At 42.2% G+C, this 20136-nt stretch overlaps 3 protein-coding genes across 3 annotated transcripts in view; all 3 read right to left on the reverse strand.

Annotated features, from left to right (window-relative positions):
- The window catches only part of stk40 (serine/threonine kinase 40), a 14805-nt gene extending 6562 nt beyond the window's left edge, over window positions 1-8243 (reverse strand). Inside the window, exons 1-6 of the mRNA XM_083678322.1 lie at window positions 8067-8243; window positions 4207-4333; window positions 3721-3806; window positions 2956-3099; window positions 1618-1842; window positions 911-963 (exon numbers count right to left, since the gene is read on the reverse strand). Of these exons, the coding sequence (XP_083534448.1) occupies window positions 911-963; window positions 1618-1842; window positions 2956-3099; window positions 3721-3806; window positions 4207-4324 (626 nt within the window). The 5' untranslated portion in view covers window positions 4325-4333; window positions 8067-8243. The remainder of the gene's footprint in view (window positions 1-910; window positions 964-1617; window positions 1843-2955; window positions 3100-3720; window positions 3807-4206; window positions 4334-8066) is intronic.
- Window positions 8244-11049: 2806 nt separating this feature from the next.
- On the reverse strand, window positions 11050-17430 carry oscp1b (organic solute carrier partner 1b). Its single transcript, XM_083678370.1, has 10 exons — window positions 17191-17430; window positions 16170-16324; window positions 15203-15370; window positions 14784-14864; window positions 14482-14585; window positions 13740-13868; window positions 13381-13450; window positions 12934-13073; window positions 12680-12743; window positions 11050-12233 (listed from the first exon to the last, which is right to left on the reverse strand). Exons 1-10 carry the CDS (start codon window positions 17300-17302, stop codon window positions 12114-12116), a joined length of 1143 nt encoding a protein of 380 aa, XP_083534496.1. The 5' UTR covers window positions 17303-17430; the 3' UTR covers window positions 11050-12113.
- Window positions 17431-18001: 571 nt separating this feature from the next.
- On the reverse strand, window positions 18002-19525 carry LOC310810597 (cornifelin-like). The gene is made up of 3 exons (XM_083678415.1): window positions 18973-19525; window positions 18499-18635; window positions 18002-18128 (listed from the first exon to the last, which is right to left on the reverse strand). Exons 1-3 carry the CDS (start codon window positions 19082-19084, stop codon window positions 18027-18029), a joined length of 351 nt encoding a protein of 116 aa, XP_083534541.1. The 5' UTR covers window positions 19085-19525; the 3' UTR covers window positions 18002-18026.
- Window positions 19526-20136: the final 611 nt, after the last annotated feature.

A 20136-nucleotide genomic window follows, 5' to 3' on the forward strand; every position in this document is an offset into this window, starting at 1 on the left:
ATGGATGTGAAAGTATGTGTGTGGGTGGGATGAGAGTACATATGATACATGTGAATGTGTGTGTTACTCATTCAGACCCTAGCTAGCATGTGAACAGAACATGTGTGTGTGTGTGTGTGTGTCTGGGGGGTATAGCAGGGTGTTTTTCCCAGTGTACAGACACACACTCTAGCCTAGGAACACATGGAGCCGAGGAGAATTATTAAAGAAAATAATAATAATAAAAAAATAAAAATAAGTCTGCACTCAGTTACAAAACAGATTGAACTCGACAGCACACTCCTACATTTCGTAAGCTTAAAATAGTATTAAAAAAACAAAGACAGTGCATTTCGCTAAGCTAGGATAAATCCACTGCAAAAATAACTGTTTTGCCTTAAAAAAAAAAAATCCATTAGGGTATTTATACACTCTGGACAGTGGGCGCAAACACAAACACACACACGCGGCACATATGGTGTTTGGAGAGGGCTTTATGGATGAGGAACTCAGCATTCCGCAAGGCCTATCCGATTTGCAGTACTCGTTGACCTGAGGTGCACCCGGGATTCCATGTGCGGTTCTGCGGTTCCGCCCCTCCACCCCCCCACCCCCACCACCTCCCACCTCTATCCCACAGAAAACAAAAGCAGGGTCACGTTCCTGAGTCTCTTTAATTTGTGCGCTAAGGTTCCGGCCCCTACCTCCCGAAATCCGACCGCAGGGGGTGAATCACCAACTCTTACTCAACAGCGAGAGAGGGGGGCAGCGGGGGTTGGGGACTCTGGGCTAGGATATCAGTCTTTGAGGCTGAGAACTTGACCCCTGCTCGGGTTTAAGGCCAAACTGCACTCGGGATAATACAGGGCTGCTGAGCTGGGTCCTCTTGCATGGCTGAGCCCAATAAGAGTGACTATAGTTGGTCTCTTACCGTTTGTTCAGCACCATGTTGCCAAGCTTCAGGTCTCTGTGCACGATGTTTTTCTGCAGATAGGGGAGGAAAGGTAGAGATAAGACCGGACACTGTCGGTTTCTGTTATGTGAAACTCTGGAACAATAAACTAAAGCAACACTGTTACAACTCTACAGGGGCGGTTTAACTGGGAATATGACTCATCTCAGCTACGTAACTCTGATGTAACTAACAACATTTTTAATTCGCCTGAACCTGCCCCGATACTAATGACCGAAAAGAAAACACAAGGCATTAGTCTTTACAAAAACAAAAACATTCAAGAAGCTGTGCGTCATCGCCGCTCCAGATGACAATGTTCTCAAGTCAGTGATTGTTCATTAAAGGTCGGCCTGGGCAAGGCGTTGCACAGTTAATTTAATCTGCTGTAGCTATAAATCTTGCCACTGCCGCCAAACAACAGGACAATTAAATATCCTTATTGTAGATACATTAGTGAGTCTATACAGTGACGTAGTTCAAGTCTTGTCTGGACCTCTCTTCGGTGTACCCTAAGGGCTTGTTTAGTTTAGCTTAGCAACTATACCCATTAGCTGCCCACTAGGATACCCATCAGTCCACCAGGGCTCATCTTCCTGGGTTCGTACGCAACACATAATGTAACACAACGCGTCTGCTTAGTTGCGTCCCACAGTTAGCTCAGTGAGGGGGCTTCCCACCCTCACCTTATGCAGGGCCTCCACCACGCGCACCACGTCGTAGAAGATGACGATGGCCTCGCGCTCGCTCAGCCTCTTCTCCTTGATGACGTAGTGCTGCAGGTTGATGAGGTCGGCCGTCTTGTCGCTGAAGTCGTGGGCGCAGAGGCAGTCCAGCACCAGGCAGATCCGCTTCTTCATCTTACGCGCCTTGTTGGCCTCCACGTCCTCCACGATCTCGTACGCTCGGTCCTACAAAAGGAACGGACGGCGACGTCAGGGGACGGAGAGACAAGATGATTTTGGCCGTTTTGCCATTGCACAGTTGTCATCCAAAATTATGAAGGTGCAATATTATCTTGCTTCTTTCAGAACCACGACAGAAGAATACGACGAATACACTGAAACTCATCCTTCTTTCTTGAAATCTAAAAAGCATCCATATCAATGTTCAATAAATGTGCCATGCTGATTGTAGCGAGGGCTAATTCCACAGGTATGAGAGACTAAAGTGGAGGAGGACACATACTGTTTACTGTTTCAACTCATCTGGCTGTAACACTGTGATCTCCCTTTGTTTTGATCCAGTTTTGTTTTCAATATCTCCCTTTAATTTGTTGTATCTGTTGTTCCTGTTAAGATCCTGTATTCCATTGGTATAAGACATGTGCTATACAAATACAGTTTGATTTGATTCGATGATTGGAAGGTTGAGCTGTGCACAGCCATTTCGAAAGTGAATAAGACACATTCACCTCTAAATGGAGTCTAGCGGTCTCTGGGGGAGTGTGAGGTGAATAACAAAGGTCATTCTTCTCCATTCACCCCTGAGCTACAGATACCGCCTCTCCCATTGATTTCTGTATCGGTTTGTCAGGGGTTTGGAGATGGCTGGCTTCTCTAAAGCCTTTCTGAGGCGATTCATTATTAACCGGTCCTCTTTGAGTGGGAGATGCACTATAATAACCCAATCAATGCTGCAGCCTTGAATGAATCACAGCCGCGCGGCTCAATGCTACTATTCTCAGAACACGCTTGAGTGGAAGAGGGGTTGTGAAAGAGAGAGGCAGATGGAACGATAATAAAGTTACAAGAAATGGGAAGAAAAAGTGGAAGAGTGGGAGGTGAGTCACTGGGAACAAAGACAATGGTTATGAATGCATCAATATCACGAATAAACCCCCAGCAATAGCAATGAATTTGTAGGCGTGGTAATTAGTCAGAAGAGAAGAAATAAACTGCAATAAACCCTGTGTGTGTTTGGCTGCAATAAACCCTGTATGTGTTTACTTGTAAACGCTCCTGACTCTCTCTGGAAGGGGCCGTTAATAGAACTTGGTTTCCCATAGAGGTGTGTATATTTACCTGGAACAGGCCGTGGTGGTGCACCACTCCGTCCTGGTTGTGGAGCAGGGAGAGGAGGGAGTACTCTGTGTGGAGCAGCATCTTCCCCTGCCTCTCCTCCTGGGTCTCCCCGGCCGCGTCCGCCCGCTCCTCCAGTGTCAGGATCTAATAACAGCAGAAGGAGAGAGGTCATGACCTAAACATGGCAGGACAGGTTCAGGGAGAACTGGACCACAATCAACCCTCTCACTTCAATGATGCCTAAACCTTCACCGTTACAGCTGACCTGAGATAGGCGACCTCGGGCAAGCACTTAGGAGGGGGTTGAAAGCTAAAAGGGGGGACGACGACGACGACACATGTTCGATACATCGGCACACGTCCAAACGTGCAGTAAAGTAATCTAGTAGCCGCTGAGGCGCTGCAGTCTGACTCATCAATGTAGTGAAGGGTTAAAAGTTTAAATTCCAGGTGGAGCATCACCTTTCACTCTTCCTCCCTGCTAAAGCCCTTGTGAAACACAGATGATTGTATTGCCCCAATAAACAAGTTGCCTCTACAGCTTGCCATTCATTCATTCACACTGCAAACAGGGTCATAAATGGACATCAACAAAGAGGTCCGCTCAGGAGGATCACAGGTTCAGGCGCTGACTGGGACCGCTCTATTGTTTGCAGACCTGTTTTGTTTGAGACTACTCCATTTCTATTGAACAGTCTGTGGGAATGAATCATAGCATCTACCACAAAGTGTGTCAGTAAAGCAACAGGTAGTGAGTACGCTCACCTTCAGCTGATAGAAGTCATCTGTTCCGTCTTTCCTGGCCAGACACTGCACTATGCTCGGCACGGGCGAGTTCCCAAGACGAGGCCCTGTGCAAGAGGGAACAGCTGCGTGACCAAAAGGAACAGAGGGTGTGTAACTCTACAGCGAGCCATGGCTGAGCATGCAACCATTAACACCTTAAAACATAACGTTGTCTTTAACGCGCCACACTGCAAACTGAAGAAGTGTTGGTCGAACTCAACAGTTTGATGAGACAGAGCCCACAATATTCAAACACTTTGAAAGAGGGAAGAAACTATAACCCTGCAGACTTGATTCTGATCTTTCTACCCGATGTCATGGGGGGGGGGGAGATTAGAAAACAAATTCTTGACATTCTCGTCTCAGGCATACAGAATTCCCCCCCACCTCTTTCCTCATTTCCTGGACACACACACCCACACAGCTTTCCCCTATTTTGACCTGAGTAAACCCCACATCTCTTACCAAGGACGAAGGGCCCCGCTCTCTTGGCGTTGCTGCCAGAGATCCCAGGACACAGGAGTTTGCTGGCTCTCCCTGAGGTCTCTCCACTCCCCCTCTCCAAAGAGCGCCGCTTAGACATACTGGAGCTCTGCAGGAAGACAAGCAAGCAAATCAGATTACATCAGATAAAGATAGCTGAGTTACAAGTTTGGTTGGGGACGGACACGTGACCACAATGATGCAAACTCTCAAACTCCGAAATGGAAACCATCAACCACAATCTAAATCCGCTAGGCTACGCTAAGCATCTGATCAAAACTACTAACCATCAATGGCATTATCAGTAGACACACATCATTGGTTTTCGGTAGCCTATTTCCTAGAACTACGTGACGATAGATACCATGGCCGAAGCAGAAGTCCTCTGAGCTGGTGGCAACAGACTGACTGTGTTGTGTCAAGAGAGGAGTGGGGCTAAACCAAAGGGAGCCCCTCCTGCCACTTTAAGTTACCCCTCCCACAAGTTTACCAACACCTCTGTGTGAATGGAAGCCCATTACAGGTTCATTCAGATGATGGTGGCTAGTGTGCAGGATGACACCTCATATTTAAACCCTACAGCACGGCATGGACCTGTGCCTTGTGCTCCCATTGACTGTTAAATGCCTCCATGCAAATGCAATAGCATTGTGCTAGGCTTACAACTGCTATTTGGGTGGAATTCAGATCCTACAAGGGTATAAACTTGCCATAAAAGGGATTGATAATAGATTACCAAATAAATAAAATACTTTATAAATTTTTTCTTTATGCTTTATTGGAATTAAACACTAGCATTGTTTGATCCTTTTGCTTTTGCTTTCTGAAAAACCTGCTGTCTTAATCTGCACGGTTTTATCTCACAATCTGTGCATCCTAATCTAAGCCTGTGGTGAAGTCCAACTTCCACAAAAAAGACAGTTTTGCCTGCATGGTATTCCAAGCCTTTCTACTATGATAATGAATTAAGGACACATGCCAAGAAAACCTGTGACACATCACGACACCAGCGTCAGTAACTACCTCAAAAGTACCTATGGCCTTCTACACAAGAGGTATTTGTTTTGTTTGCAGATAAGAGTGCCTGTGTGATGAAACTCTCTGGTTCCCGTAACAGGGAAGTAGTGCTCAGAACCGACGGGAGTGATTCACCCAGTCGCCCCAGGGTTCTCATGGACTAGAATTTGTCAGAAAAGCTAAATGTCAGGCGGGGGTGACACCAACAAGAGCGTGAAAGATGTCCCCCAGTGTAAGACATCGTATCAGAGTGAAAACAATAGAACAATTTCCATAGTTAGTACCTACATTGTGTCTAAAAACAGCATTAGGACAATGTGATGGCAGATCTTCAGGCAAGCGTTCACATTCCAGGACAAACAAGAGACATTCCAGAGTGAGATGATTCAGACTACTGATACAAAACTGAGAGCATCTGGCCTGCTGTAAACACTGCATTTGAGACACCTGCATGAAAGCAGACATTGGGAAGTGGCCCAAAAAAAACATTTCTGTGTGTTCCCGTATTACAGGTGACACTTGCTAAACTAATGCTCACTGTCCACCACTGCATCTGGTCGGGGGTTTTAAATAAACCAGGAGAAGTGAGAGATGCCTTTCCCCTTTGAATCTGTTGCACCATGGACTCCCCAGCCGGCTGTTTGTGGAGACAGGACAGTTGGCAGTCATTGTCTGTTGATTTGAATCTCACTTTACATGAGGATTTTTGTGATCCCAGACGGTGTCATAATCGTGTCTCACACCCGTCTGTCGCCATCTCGACCAGTCATCAACCACGGAAGCTTGCAAACTGTGGTTCATATTAGCTCCTGACACTAGTCTGTGTGACATCCAGTCACACGTTCAAATTGTTGCATCGTGGCCTTTATTGTAAAAAAAATAATAATAATCTGGTGGCAAGACAGTGAACTAATATGTAATACACTGGACCTCAGATCATGTTATGATCCCACCCCCTATAAATACAGATGCAACCTAGACAAGGCCTATCTGTTGTTTCATTTAACATTTGATAACATACAGACAAGCGCCGCCAGATCAAAAACCAAAGGTCAATCCAACCAAGTTAAAGCAAATTAAGACTTCAGTACAGTGACTGGTAGCCAAAGCATTGTCTTATCTGCCCTGACTGTACCAGGTTGAGAAGGAGAGCAAGAACATACTGCTTCTGAATCACACAAAGACCAAGAGACTAGGGTTGGGCGATATCCACATTTTCTTAGTCACAATATTACTTTATATTATTATTTTTAATTTAAAATATCAAGTATGGAGTTGACAAACCAGCGTGGGCAAACATGACTGACCTGCAGCATAGGCCTAGTGCATGGATGGTGTTGAAAATACTCTGGTGAAACCTTTGTCTTGCAGAAAGAGGAAAACTGCAGTTGTAATTAATGCATTTTTTGGTGCACTTTCACAGAGTATTGTCAATAAGAGAACAATATCACAATATGCTCCAAATTTCATGATCAACGACATTCGGACCAACCCTAACCGAGACGCACAATCTCACGCCTTCCGCTAAAACGTGCGTTCTTCAAATAGACCGGAGATAACACCAGACCACTATAGGTGACTCAAGATCCACCATGAGACAACCTATTATAGCAGCCGCCCGCAGCCATCCTTTTCGATGATAAACCATGCACCTCACACGCACAATGTTCTGTGTTGCAAAAAATACTAAACCAAAAGCACGAATGGATCAAACCTAAATGTGACAATCAAATAGCGCAACAGTGATTTGAAACCTAGATCCAAATGCTACAAATGACAACAAATAAAAACCAATTGTAAGGTGCTACACTCTTACAATAGAATATGTGATCTAAGTTGTACAAATGGTGCACCCAGCTACCATCATCTAGCACAAAGGTTAATTGGCATCAAGGTAAAAGTACCTGAATGGGCAATCGACGTTGCTGCAGAGAGCGAAAAGAGATTGGGCACTGCTAAATTGAGCACTGCTGGCTGTGGTGATGTGCATCTGACGCTGGTTACCATTTATTACATTTTGAATGCCCTTCGCCACACAAGGTTACAGAAAAACCTCCCGAGGGGAGACATAGTAGGAATGGCGAACGAAAGCAGTTAAGGGTGACCGTAGAAACATTGTGTCAAGCTATTTTGAGACCACAATAGATACAGGTGAAATAAACCAGAGCATGCACTGTAATGATGCAATCCATCACAAGTGTGCAGGACCATAGTCTAGGCTATGGTATGGCATGACTCCTAGTTAGAGACACGAGTGCCTACAATCAGCATTTGTCTTTAAGCCGTTTCGGCTGAGCCACACTGATCTCATGTCATGACATTAGTAAAGAGCGAATCTGCCATTTATAGCTCCGAGCCCGAGTGACCAACAACTCAAAGCATTTGCAAACGTGTCCGACGCCCAAACGTAAATTCATTAGCAACACGCTTTATGTTTATAAACAAAGACGAAAAAGTCAAGCACAGCGAATATGGCGTGTGGTTACATTGGGCATGTTAATTACAAAACAATGTGAATCGGTGTCAGCACTCTTTCTTTTATTCAACAAAGCTAGCTGTGTAGCCAGTCCAGTTGCATCCGCAAGCAAGCAAAAACCCGAACAATGCAAACAGCGACAACTAGACATGGGAATTACCTACATAATAAATGCACATGGTATAAAGCTAAGAAACTCAGACTATTTCGTTTCGATTTGATCGTCAGCTAAAAACACACACTTTCCTGAGAGCAACCGGGAGGCCATTTAAACAAAGTGCATAGTAGCCAGCTAGCGCGAGCTCGCCCGCCGCTCTCACTCCACAGCGGGTCTTTATCAACAACTTACCTCGAGCCGAAAACGCCGAGGAAAGTCTGCGTTGTCTTGTTACAGCATGGACATTTCTCTGAAATTGTCTGTTCTGTGCATAAACAGTTGGCTTCCCGATCAAAGGAGACCGTGGTTAAAAGCTAGCTTTAGTTGTTTTAGCCACTATTACCGAAACGAGCAATCAGGAAAGGCTCCCTTTCGTCAGCCCTCTGATCGCATCTTTCCATAGCAGCACCACCTGACAACGGAAATGACGCAAATTGCATGAATGGCAGATTTTCTCAACCAATTAAACAAGTAGTTTTTAAAACAAAAGTAGTGTTTTATAGTACAGTACCCTAGTGTTTCATGATAGTAAGATAATTCAGCATAATGAAATGTGTTTGATAGTATGGGGGAGCACGCATGGTTTTGTGCGAGAGGTGCGTCATATTTATATGTTTGTTGATGTCAATATGCCCCATATTCAAAATTTACTTTTTTGTTTGCTTGGTCATAGTAAAAAAAAAAAAAAAAAAGAATAGCAAGCACACTGCCTATACATGTGGATGAAAAATAAATTGTAATGTAGACATAACAAATGATGTCACCTATCCCACAAATTTGAGCCATTCAGTGCATCAAGCATTACAATTCCATTAATATACAGTAATAGCCTATGACTCAGTGAAATCCTGTATCAATGATTGCAACGTCCTTCCATTCATGAGTCTTTCAATGGAGAGAAGGTCAGTGTCCCTTTGAGACAATAACTTTATATTACTATTATTTCCTCTGGTCTACCCAGATTGATAACAAAGTGTTGTTTTACATGACGTCCTATCACACTCCACTGTCATTATAACATTGATTGTACATCACTTACAAACAGTTATATCATCGACTTGCATTTGGATGCTTAAACATTGCTGCAGTGTATTTGCTTTGTGCTCAACTTGCAGTCGAACATATGTGTCTTTGTTCCAATAACTTTAAAAGACCCTCTCTCATAATTATCCACATTTAGCATCCCTTGTAAGTTTATCCCACCCACATCTACTAGTTTCAAACCAGTAGGCAGGTGCAGGGATAGCTTGATCTAAAGGGCAGAGACTGATTTGGGCTGCACAAGTTTCCTGTCTTGACTCAGCAGCACAGCATTTGCCCCCGGCCACATGAAACACTTGTCAGCCTGTGGGTTAACAGTGTCCTGCCCACAGTTTTTGAAGAGGAAACTGTGAATCATAACTCTAGAGAACTCTGAGGTAGGGAGAGAGCATTGTAGGGTGAAGTAGCGAAATAGAAAAGGATGCTCGTTTGAGACACAAACAACCACTTATATAATACCTATATGTGATTATTTCTTTGCAATAATATTAGCACTTTTCTATGCATCTTAAAGATTATCATACTTCATTGCTTATACTTTTGCCATAGGTAATTGTGTTGTTACATTTGAGGTTAAAGATAAATCTAGTATGAGTCTACATCCGAGTGTGGCTCAAGATATGAGACAGAAGTTCTCTATCTACACATAATCAAATGGAATCATCAATGAATGCATCGTGAAATATGACACTCACAACATCCTCCATGGCACTGGGTGTGAATCGATTTCTCCTTACTCATAAAAGTGTCCATGCTGGGTTTTGTGTGAGTGCAAACCACTAGATGCTATACCTACTATGTCTTATTGCAAGTCCCTCTTTAGTTTTTTTTCTGTTTCATTATATATGTGCCTTAATGTATTGTGCTGTTTTGTATTGTTCTCTGTTTGTTAAATGAACAAAATCCATAATAAATCAATGGTTTTTTTTAATTTTTTTAAAGTGTCCATGCAAACCAACCCTTTCTCTGCTTTCAGATCAACTTTTTGATGACTTTTACAGATTCTGTCATAGACTAGGAAAACAAACATGACACCTAGTTCTGTTTGTTTTTCAAAGACTGTGCCCCTAGGTAAGGCTCTTGTCTGAAGTCTTACCCTAGACTGGTAAGCCCTCACCTGAATCCCCCTCCACCACCAGGTCCATACAGACCAATGCCTCAGCATGTTGTGACTGTGTGGTATGCAGGAGTTTTGTGGCTCTGTGTGTGTGTGTGTGTGTGTGTGTGTGTGTGTGTGTGTGTGTGTGTGTGTGTGTGTGTGTGTGTGTGTGTGTGTGTGTGTGTGTGTGTGTGTGCATCATGGTCGACTGGGGGAAGGGGGTTCTGAGACGTGCCCAGACTATCACAGTTTTTCTTTGACTCGACTGCAGGCTGCTCTCCAATAACCCAGGTACAGACAGAGTGCTGTTGCCATAGCAATAGTAAGCCTATACTGTTTTCAGGAGCGGCTAAGGCCTAGTTCCAGAAAAGTGAGATTTGGACAATATTGGCTTTGATATAAGGTTTGTATGTTATTCTGTTTTTTCCACAGTTCTGCTTTGGTTTAAGTGAATTAACCGACTGTGGGAGTATTTATGGGAGGGTAAATGTGTGAAATTGTCAATGAATCCTGGGAGTATGAGTGTACTTATCCCCCTGTGATGATAACAGGGGGTTTTCGGTATAATTGCATTAAAACGTGTAGAGAAATGAAATATCTCAGCATATATTATCAGTGTGTGGGTGAATTAATCAGATGACAAAAATTAAAAGCAATATTCACAATATCCACTTTCTGATCATGGCACATAGGGATGTAATGTGTATGTAGGCCTACTCCTTAGATATGAATGTAGTTAAAGCTAGATTCCTGAAAAGCTAACTTTAATTATGTATATGCATTGTCATTGACTGTTGTACATTAACGCCACTGATGTACCGGTATATCAACAGCACCCCCTAGTGATAAATCTCTTCTATGACAACAACATTCAGGCATAGTAATTGCCTAGCCTAGATTAGCACTCAATCATCAACAATTTGCTTACACAGAAAAACTGCACATGATGATTCATACTTATTTTATTCAAACTATGTATTACAAAACAAACATTCTCTACACAACATTTCAGATGATCTCAACCCACCCCGGCCCCTCCCACAAAACAAGAGTACACAAAAACACATGTACATCTCATGATACATTCAAATAAATAATCCCTGCCATAAATATATTTACATGTTGGACCATAGGCCTTAGTCATATTGCATTATTTTCACTCAAAGAATCAATTCTTCAATATTGTTGTGGTACCTTTTGAGTTTTTAATTTTTTTTTAATTTGATGAGGACATATTGCAGTAAGTAAAATATTTCATAATAGTTTGTTACGTATTTACAAAATAGCTCATCTTACCGTATATGTAAACGACTAAAGTTCATCCTCAACATAACTCTAATCCATACTTTTGAATTATGATTCTGACAAGTGCACTTGGGTTTCTTCCACTTCCACCACAGTCTCTTTGGGTCCTGTATTCATTACATAAGAAGAGACAATCTTGACTGTGACAACCAGTAAAAACACTCAATACAGTACTGGCAACATGGAAACCAGGGTTATCTAAGCCTCATGGGTGATAACAACAGGATGTTACTAAAGGCCTAATCAAAAAATTGTATCAACAGTATTTGAAAAAGCATGAATCATGTTTGAACAAATTGCAATTCAAACAGGATCAGCAGAAACCATTGTACAGATTGGAAACAAATCAGTCCCAAAGATACAATTAGACATTTCAGTAACACATCTATAGCCACAGAGCAATGTTGTATGGTTGAGACGTAAAAAAAATAAAAAAAAATAAAGAAAATAAAAGGTTTGAGGTTGTTACCAACATTGCAAAAAAACATTATTGAAGAAGCTTGATTGGGCACTCTCCCTCCTTTGCAAACTACATGACCTTGCAGTTTACAGTTGGTCCACGGCAAACAAATGAAGCGACCTGTTCACATTCAGCATTTCAAAGCTCTATGGACACACACAGACGAGGTTTCTGGTGTGTGTGTGTGAGTGAGTGAGTGAGGCAGCAGCCATGTTTGCAGGGTGAGACAGCAGCAGACATTCTGTCCTACAGTAGATTGCACCGTTCCAAACCCACTCTGCCCCTCCCTCCTCCCCCCTGGGCAGTGTTGCCATGGATACCACAGCACAGCATGTCACAGTCCGTCCATCATGGCCAGAAGGTCATCTCCTTTATTGCTGGCACTCGGACACGGCTCTCCTGCCTCTGTGAACTCCCCCATGATCTTGGCCAGCTCCGCATTGGCCTGCTGGTCCTGTAAGACAAGTCACCAATGTATAAGCTGTAAAGTCTTGTCCTGGGGGGGGGGGGCTTAGGTTCGATTACCTTACATCCAGTTAGACCGGCCCATCCTTGTATCTTTGATAATTTCTAATCCTTAGCTTGTCAATGAGATGAGCGATTCTGTTTGGGCAGCGTGTCTGAACATGGGTGGTTCATCAGGGCTAAGCGATGTTTTGTATAGCTTCCCTACTGCAGTGACAGCCTTGTTATCCTGGGGCATGGGCGCTGTGCCTCTCCTGTCACAGACATACTCATGGGAACTGTTATCATCATGACACCTTGGCATATAAAGTAGGATGATCTCTTTGGAGTGAATCCATCTCATATGTCAAAGTTATATGAAGGCATTTCATATAGTTTCATATTTAGTTGGAGTGTTTTTAAAAGAGAAAATGGGTTACCGTGAACATACTTTACCTTTGTTGCTTGGATGTTTATGACTTCGTACGATAGATCCTCTGGTCTTGATATTAACGCCTCCCTGAGAGGATGACGAACCCACATCATTGTTGAATAATTCAAAATGCAAAACAGTCTGTTTCATCATGTTGGGGCAGACACTCAAATTACAGATCTGGCACACTGCAAACACATTTCAAAGACACATCAACAACAAGAAGCACCCTTTCAATAGTGGGAGCAAAGCAATAGTCATGAAATGGAGGACTTACTCCTCTTCTTCGTCTGTGGCAAAGAGGTTGACTCTGAAGCCATTGTCTGTGTGGCCTGCTTTCTGCAACTCCAGACCTCCCATTAACCTGGCCAGCAGGTTCAGTTCCTCTTTGGCCAGGGGGTTGGGAGCAGTGTTGACCTGTGGACACAGTAGAGGAGAACATAACGATTCAAATAAAGCACTCGTTGCATGACATACTGCATTTGTTTATGGCATTTTCCATTGTGTATTACATAGTAATAAAACACATAGTAATAAAGAAACAATAAAGACAAATAAAGAAAAAAAGAAAAAAACTGTCTAACATGTACACCCTGAGAAGAGAATATTTCATTATGGACATAAAATTATGTTCATGAGAAAAACATGCAAGGCCTTGTGAGATTCAGGTCAATCCAATGATAGGATAGTACCACCCAAGTCTCATTTGAACTTGCCAACTTACCTTGGTGTTCTGCGCAGAGTTTTTGGACGTCCCTGACATGTGAGTCTCCACTGGGCGGCTCACACTGTACCTGTAGAAAACACAAGCAAACACTCAGCCGGCTGAACCACAATGTGGAGTCCAGAGGGGAAGCAGATTACAGTGTCACTGTGTAAATTATTCACAAGGCAATGAGCGATGACCTTGACCATGAACATCCTGTTCTAATTCTATTTCTGTGCACCATGCCGCATGAAATCTTACTATAGGAGAGAAAATAGGGTAAGGTGTACTAGTCGGGAGTCTGGGGTTAACAGTGCAACAGCATTGGTGTTAGCAATTCCATATGATAGCATTAGACAGGGGTAGGCAGCACTTACATGTTAGTGCCCAGCTTGATGACCCTCTCTCCAAACATCTCAAAGGACCCCTCGCGGAGAGAGCTGGTGTAGTTTCCACCATTACGGAACTGCTGTCGCTTCAGTTCTTCACCACTGCAACTGAACCACCTGGGTAAAAAAACACAAACAATCTAGTTTTTAATATTCAGCATGAAAACATTGAACATTCTGTAATACAACTGATCGTTTCCCCATTATTATTTGTTTGTTCATTATTTGTGACTTCTGACATCTTATCTTGTCTTGTCTATCAATGTGTTGAGTCCAAGTGATGGTGATGATGACATTTTTCAGGATAGACTTTGTTTCAGATGTTTTATGATGCACTAGGAGCAGAAAACAAGCCTGATATACACTTTCACATTTAGTCTAGCTCAAGTTCGCCACATGAGCCAAAGATAAGATAAATTAATAATTGCTGCACACAATCCTTTGACAATTTGAGCCAGGCTAAAAGTAGGCCCTTGTTCAACACTCCCTCAGTAATGCAATTGCCTGCAGATGCGCCAGTCTAACCTAAGGTGACAATGTCTGCGAGAGTTAGGCAAACAGAGTCCTTTAGAAAGCACACATCAATGCATCAAAATGTGGGATTAAGTGGAAACCTCAGCCCTACTCAGAGCATCCAATAAAAGTGTGTTTTAGTTCAATTTCTGAAGGATTTCAATTGGATTCCATTTTGTTTGGGTGGTATAGGCAATTGAATTGTATCCTACGGTACCTGATAAGTCCAGGGATTTGTGTCCCGTATGGCACAGGACCAGAAGTTGGAAGGACGAAGCGCCCATTGGAGTTTTGCACTTTGTCTTTGAGGAAGATGGACACCTGCACATACAGGTGAGGTCAGTCAAGCGTATTGACAATTGCTGCACAGCTATTTAGAACCCATTGAAAGCTGTCCCTCCAAAAACACTGAAATTCACTGATCATCCCTCTCCTTAAAACAGGAGTTGGTCAAACATTGAAACTCATCTCAGTCACTGTCCTTTTATTAAAGCACTCTGTATGAGATAATGGACTCACCCTTATGTGCATGTCTTGAAAGAAGATGAGGAGTGTTTGCCTGATTAGCTGAAATTCACCACTAGACAAGGGTGAATATATCTATGAAAGGAACAAAAAAAAGACAATGCATTCGAGGTGAATATGAATAGTATCTTTGTTGTGAATCATACGAAACCCTGAACTTTATATATGTCCAAAGTGTGTTGCCCCACACCACAGCTATAGTGAATGATGCCTACAGTGCAGCTATATTTCAGTGTGATTTATTTTCTTCATTTGTGATTTACTTTGATGGACACCACTTTCCTCCCACAAATGAAGGCAAGCCTCCTCTCTAAGTACCTCTATGAGCTCTACGTACCTCTATGAGCTCTACGTACCTGTATGAGCTCTAAGTACCTCTATGAGCTCTACGTACCTCTATGAGCTCTACGTACCTCTATGAGCTGTCGGTATGTCTCGTCAACCTGGCTGAGAATGCTTGGGGTGTCCTTCACAAAGTCCTTGATAGCATCCATGTGGTTGAAAGACACAAGGAGGATATCTTTGGGACGCGGACAGAGGAGCACCTGGTACTTGAAGGCCATGGTCATCAAGTCATAAAGCTGTGGACATAAAGAACAAGTACACATGAAAATAACGTATTATCGTGCAAAATAATAGTTAATGACAATTCATAATGCACACCAGAGGGAGCCATACTAATGGTGGTCTTCTAATGTATGACACTATACAACATTACTCCTGCAAAAATGAGCTACATACAGACTTTGATATAATTATGTGGATGTACAAACCCACTTTGTTTATCATTTGTGCTTAGGCTACATACAACTGTGATTTCTATCCAACAAAATGACTAAGACAAGCAACATTGATTTATGAAAGCAACAAATGTTCCGAAAGCATATTGTCTTATTCATAGAATGTAACCCAAATGTACAGAGATTATACAAACTGCCATTAGAGAACACAGGATGCTGTACCAAGAATTTGATGATAACAAAGGTAATGATGTCATTACAGCCCTGATGATGCTATTGAGTCCATATAAACAATCTTAAAATAAAGATATGCTCTAGATAGATAGAGCCTAGTTAGTTTTAGGAGGTTTCTCAGAGGGGGCACTGTTTAAACGCTGAATATGTATCCTTCATTCCTCGAAGGAATCACTGATCTGAAATGACTCGATGCGAATGCAATGCAGTGGCAAGCTGCAGTAAGACTAATCCCATTACATTAGATCAGTGGTTACTATAAGGAAGGAAGGAAGGAAGGAAGGAAGGAAGGAAGGAGGATGCATCTCTAAAGTATTCAAACAGGGCCAGGGTATAACAAACAAATTACCTCTCAACACTTAACACAAGTGTAGACAGTTATGACACGTGTGTTCTGAGCCCGTACCTTGTCCATGCTGGCCTGGTTGAGCCTCATAATTGATGCGTGAGCCAGTCGGTCAAAGACGGTCCTAAGAGCCTTCTTAGAGTACAGCTCCTGAGGCTTGAACAGCTCCTCCAGAAACTTCTTATTGAACATGGTGGTGATGATGTCATTCATAACTGGCAAAGTGTAGGGCACAGTGCAAAGGGATGAGTTCACAAGCAGAGGCTTGAAATAATGTTGATCCTTAAGCAAGCTGTTGTACATTCTATTAATCTCGCAGAGCCAGACAGTGCGCCTCCAAATATCGCATATACAACTGTAAGGTCTGGGGGCGAGATTAACATTCTATAGGCGAGGTACAACTTCCACCTATTCCCAATGCCCTTGCAAAGCAACCGCAGTGTAGATATCAGCTTGCTAATGTTTTTGGCTTGAGAGTGAAGTCCTTCTTGTCCGAGTAAGATCAGTGATTTAGAATAGCTTTGGTCTAGGCCAGGGTATATCATGTAGACATGTTGGACTAGGAGCAGAGTGAATGAATATCTGAGCTGAGATCTCATCTAGGCCTCTAGTGTGATCTATACAGCTTGTGTGTGAACATGTTAGTTTTGTCTTTCTAACTTAGGCCAAAAAGCAGAGCAGATAGAGATGCATTGCATGATGAGAAACTTCAAAAATACCTCTCCTTCTGTCCTCCTCTATCCAATCAGCTACAATGGAGAGTTATTAACAAGTTAAACAGGGAGGCAAATACATATGCTCAAATTTCTGGCTTCGAGCTAGCATGTTGACATGAATGCCAATGTTGTCCATGTCAGGGGCCCTGTTTGCATGTTTCATTTGTTAACAGGTAGGTAGATGTGAGTTTTTATCGAGATGGCTGATTGCTTACAGGAACATTATTAGCTAATTAACCATATTAATATGAATTATCAACACTGATCACTACATAGTGAGTTAGCTAGCCAACTTGACTACCTAGCTATCTTAGATGCCTGTCTGGATCCAGGCTAACCTGTGTCAAGCAGCTAGCTAGCTTTACCTTTCCTGGCTTTATCAGCAGGGATATTCTGAGCTCGTAGGCGTTGATCCAGGATGTAGAGCATTTCTCCACCGAGATTGATAAAAAGCAGGGGCAGCGTCCTCGATGACATCTTTGTCGAATCTGGCCTTGTACAGCAAAAATTGCTAAATTTAAATGTCCTTCTGCCTTGTTTGTATAGTCTGCTAGCTAGCTGGTATGCTATCTGTTATTTGTGGAGGGTAAGCGTCGGTAAGCTTCGACCTGGTTGCCAGGTCACGAAGGAAAAGAACCAATCAGGATACTGAATGTTGTGTGCGTGCCTACGTCAAGGGATGCGCAAAGGGGGACGGGACAGGACGGGGGGCGTTCAAAGCGCCTTTCGATGTCAGAGCCATACATATCTAATATATGGCTAGTTGCAACCATAGACTTGCAAGTACCAAAGGTCTCCTCTATCATTTCTAATAAACGGTATTCACAACTCTTGACACTACTAGAGAAATGGTATTTACAGATGTTTGCAAAATGATGGAAAGTCAATGCAAATTATCTCCCATACATCATACATTTTTTAAATAATTACAATTTACATTTAGCAGACGCCTTCATCCAAAGCGACTTACAACAAATACATTTGTTTGTAAGTGAATAATCTATCCATCAGTCATCATAAGATAAAGTAATCAATGCTCAGACCAGGGGCCCTTGGCAGTCACAATGCTAGAAGAAGGATTTTCTTTTTTTTTTCTTCTTCTTTTTTTATTTTTTATTAACAGCATTAAAGCATTAATTATTTCCATACATCAATTTATTGACAGAAAATACAAATATAAATGTTACACAATTCTATCAGACTAATTTACATCCCCGTTCCTGATGCGAATTTCACGTGCCATCCTGCACACTTCAAGGAATCCACAGCAACAACTCATCAGGGCATCATTGCATATTGTCCCCTGTAAAAAACAACATGTGAAACAAATGCAATCATGAGAAAGAAGGACACAACTACCCACAACAATTTAAAGTTCCTCAAACAAGGAAAAAACTGTATTTTCTCAACAATAACTTGTACTTCCTGTCTTTCCTAATAGCAGTGTTACAATACGGTGTCTGGGAGAGGAATATGGTGCAATAGAGTTTCAAATATTCCCAGGCTTTGCAACAATGAAGGATATAACAAAATGTTATGCCTTTGGAACTCAATAAACTCAAGAAAGTAGTTCAAATCATGAATAGCCATGAGTCTGAGGCACTGAGAGCACACCTCTTTACAGGTCCAAAGTCAGCAACTCCTATGTATTTAATTGTATTACTGTAACATACCTGAATACCATAGGTCAACCTCATGTGAGTCCTCATGGCCGTCATCCCTCCTGGAACACAAGCCAGGCAAGAATTCTCTCCATACTTCTTGGCTGTGTAGCAGGATAATGCTATGGGACAGATGCATCCCAGGGCACCTGTATGACACAAAATGGACATCATTATAAAATCCAGAAAAAACAACTATAAAGGTAACACTTAGCAGCTGAGACCTCAAAGTTAGTCCAATTGGAAATAAAAGTCTAATTACCATGCCAAGATGTGCACCAAATAAAATCGAGAATGGGAATCATACTTTTCCCGTTCATTGGTTTGAGGCATATAGCTAGATTTGCACAACAGATGGCAAGGGACATGAACTCATACTGACATTACACTACCTTTGAGGTCTGGGAGCAGCTGACAACTTTGATTTTGGAGTGTAATGTCCCTTTAACAATGAGGTGTTGCTTTAGATTTCAGTAGGCTACTCACAGACCAGCCAGTCACTGCAGCAGGAGCACAGGCCGGTACTCCAGTCCCCTGTCTGTACATTTGTCCCATAGGAACCTGCCCCTGGTTGGTGGGTTACCACTGGGTTTGACATGTCAATCAAGTTGGTTCAGTTTCAGCCACCTAAAAACTAACCACATCTGACAGTGAGCATTTATGGCACAGGAGATTCTTCGGACAGATACCATAATGTTAGTCGTTTCACACTTTAGACCAAAACGAGCATGAAGCATGGTTGTGCGCAGGTTGCCAGGGTAGTTACTATAGTCCTCTTTTTCCCACCCAGAAGTCTTCATTAGCTTTTTTTTCATCTCAAGAGGAACAGCTCAAACGTTCATTAAGTTTGTCTTAGTTCTCTCTCTCTCTCAATAAGAAAATAGTTGATTGTCCATATGAACCGCTATCTTGCTTCCTGCATACAATAAGAACCTCATACCACTGTATTTATTTTTAATTACTTCTAGAATTCACATTAGTGCTGTTAACTGAGCACATAGGATCACTGATAAGCACAACATATTTTTTTTGGTCTAATCGTCTTTATGGTCTAAAAACAACTACATATATATATATATATATATATATATATATATATATATATATATATTTTTTTTTTTTTTTTATCAAGACATAGATATTTCCACACTTGAATACACTCATATTTGTCAAACATGTATACCCATTTCAACAGTTACTCTGAAACTGAACAAATTTATTTTAAAAGCAGTAATATTTCAATAAATGTGAGAGCAGAGGAGACAGTGTGTCACTCACCTACGTCGCAGGCTGATCTGAACCTCTCCAGATCTCTTCGGTCTTTCCACTTCAACAGGAAGTTGTGACACCGAAGTTGTAAAGCGTTCACTGACTGATACTTTTCCGATGGAAACCAACGTGTTCATATGCTCAACAGTGGGACACAGACAACGAGACAAAGAGTTCCACTAGGTTATGGACCATCACCATTGCTCAGAATTACAGGTCGCTGTTTAGAGGCACTAATGGCAGGTTGTAAACATGATGGTCTTCTCTCATTTTAAAAGGATTGTTGATAGAGGTCAATTCAAGAACGTCATCACATGCTTTAAAAGTGATGAATCTTACATCTCAGTTTCAACCACAGGACTTGATGTTCTTTTTTTCAAC

The sequence above is a fragment of the Argentina silus genome (assembly GCF_951799395.1).
Source record: "Argentina silus genome assembly, chromosome: 10".
Classification (NCBI taxonomy): Eukaryota; Metazoa; Chordata; class Actinopteri; order Argentiniformes; family Argentinidae; genus Argentina; species Argentina silus.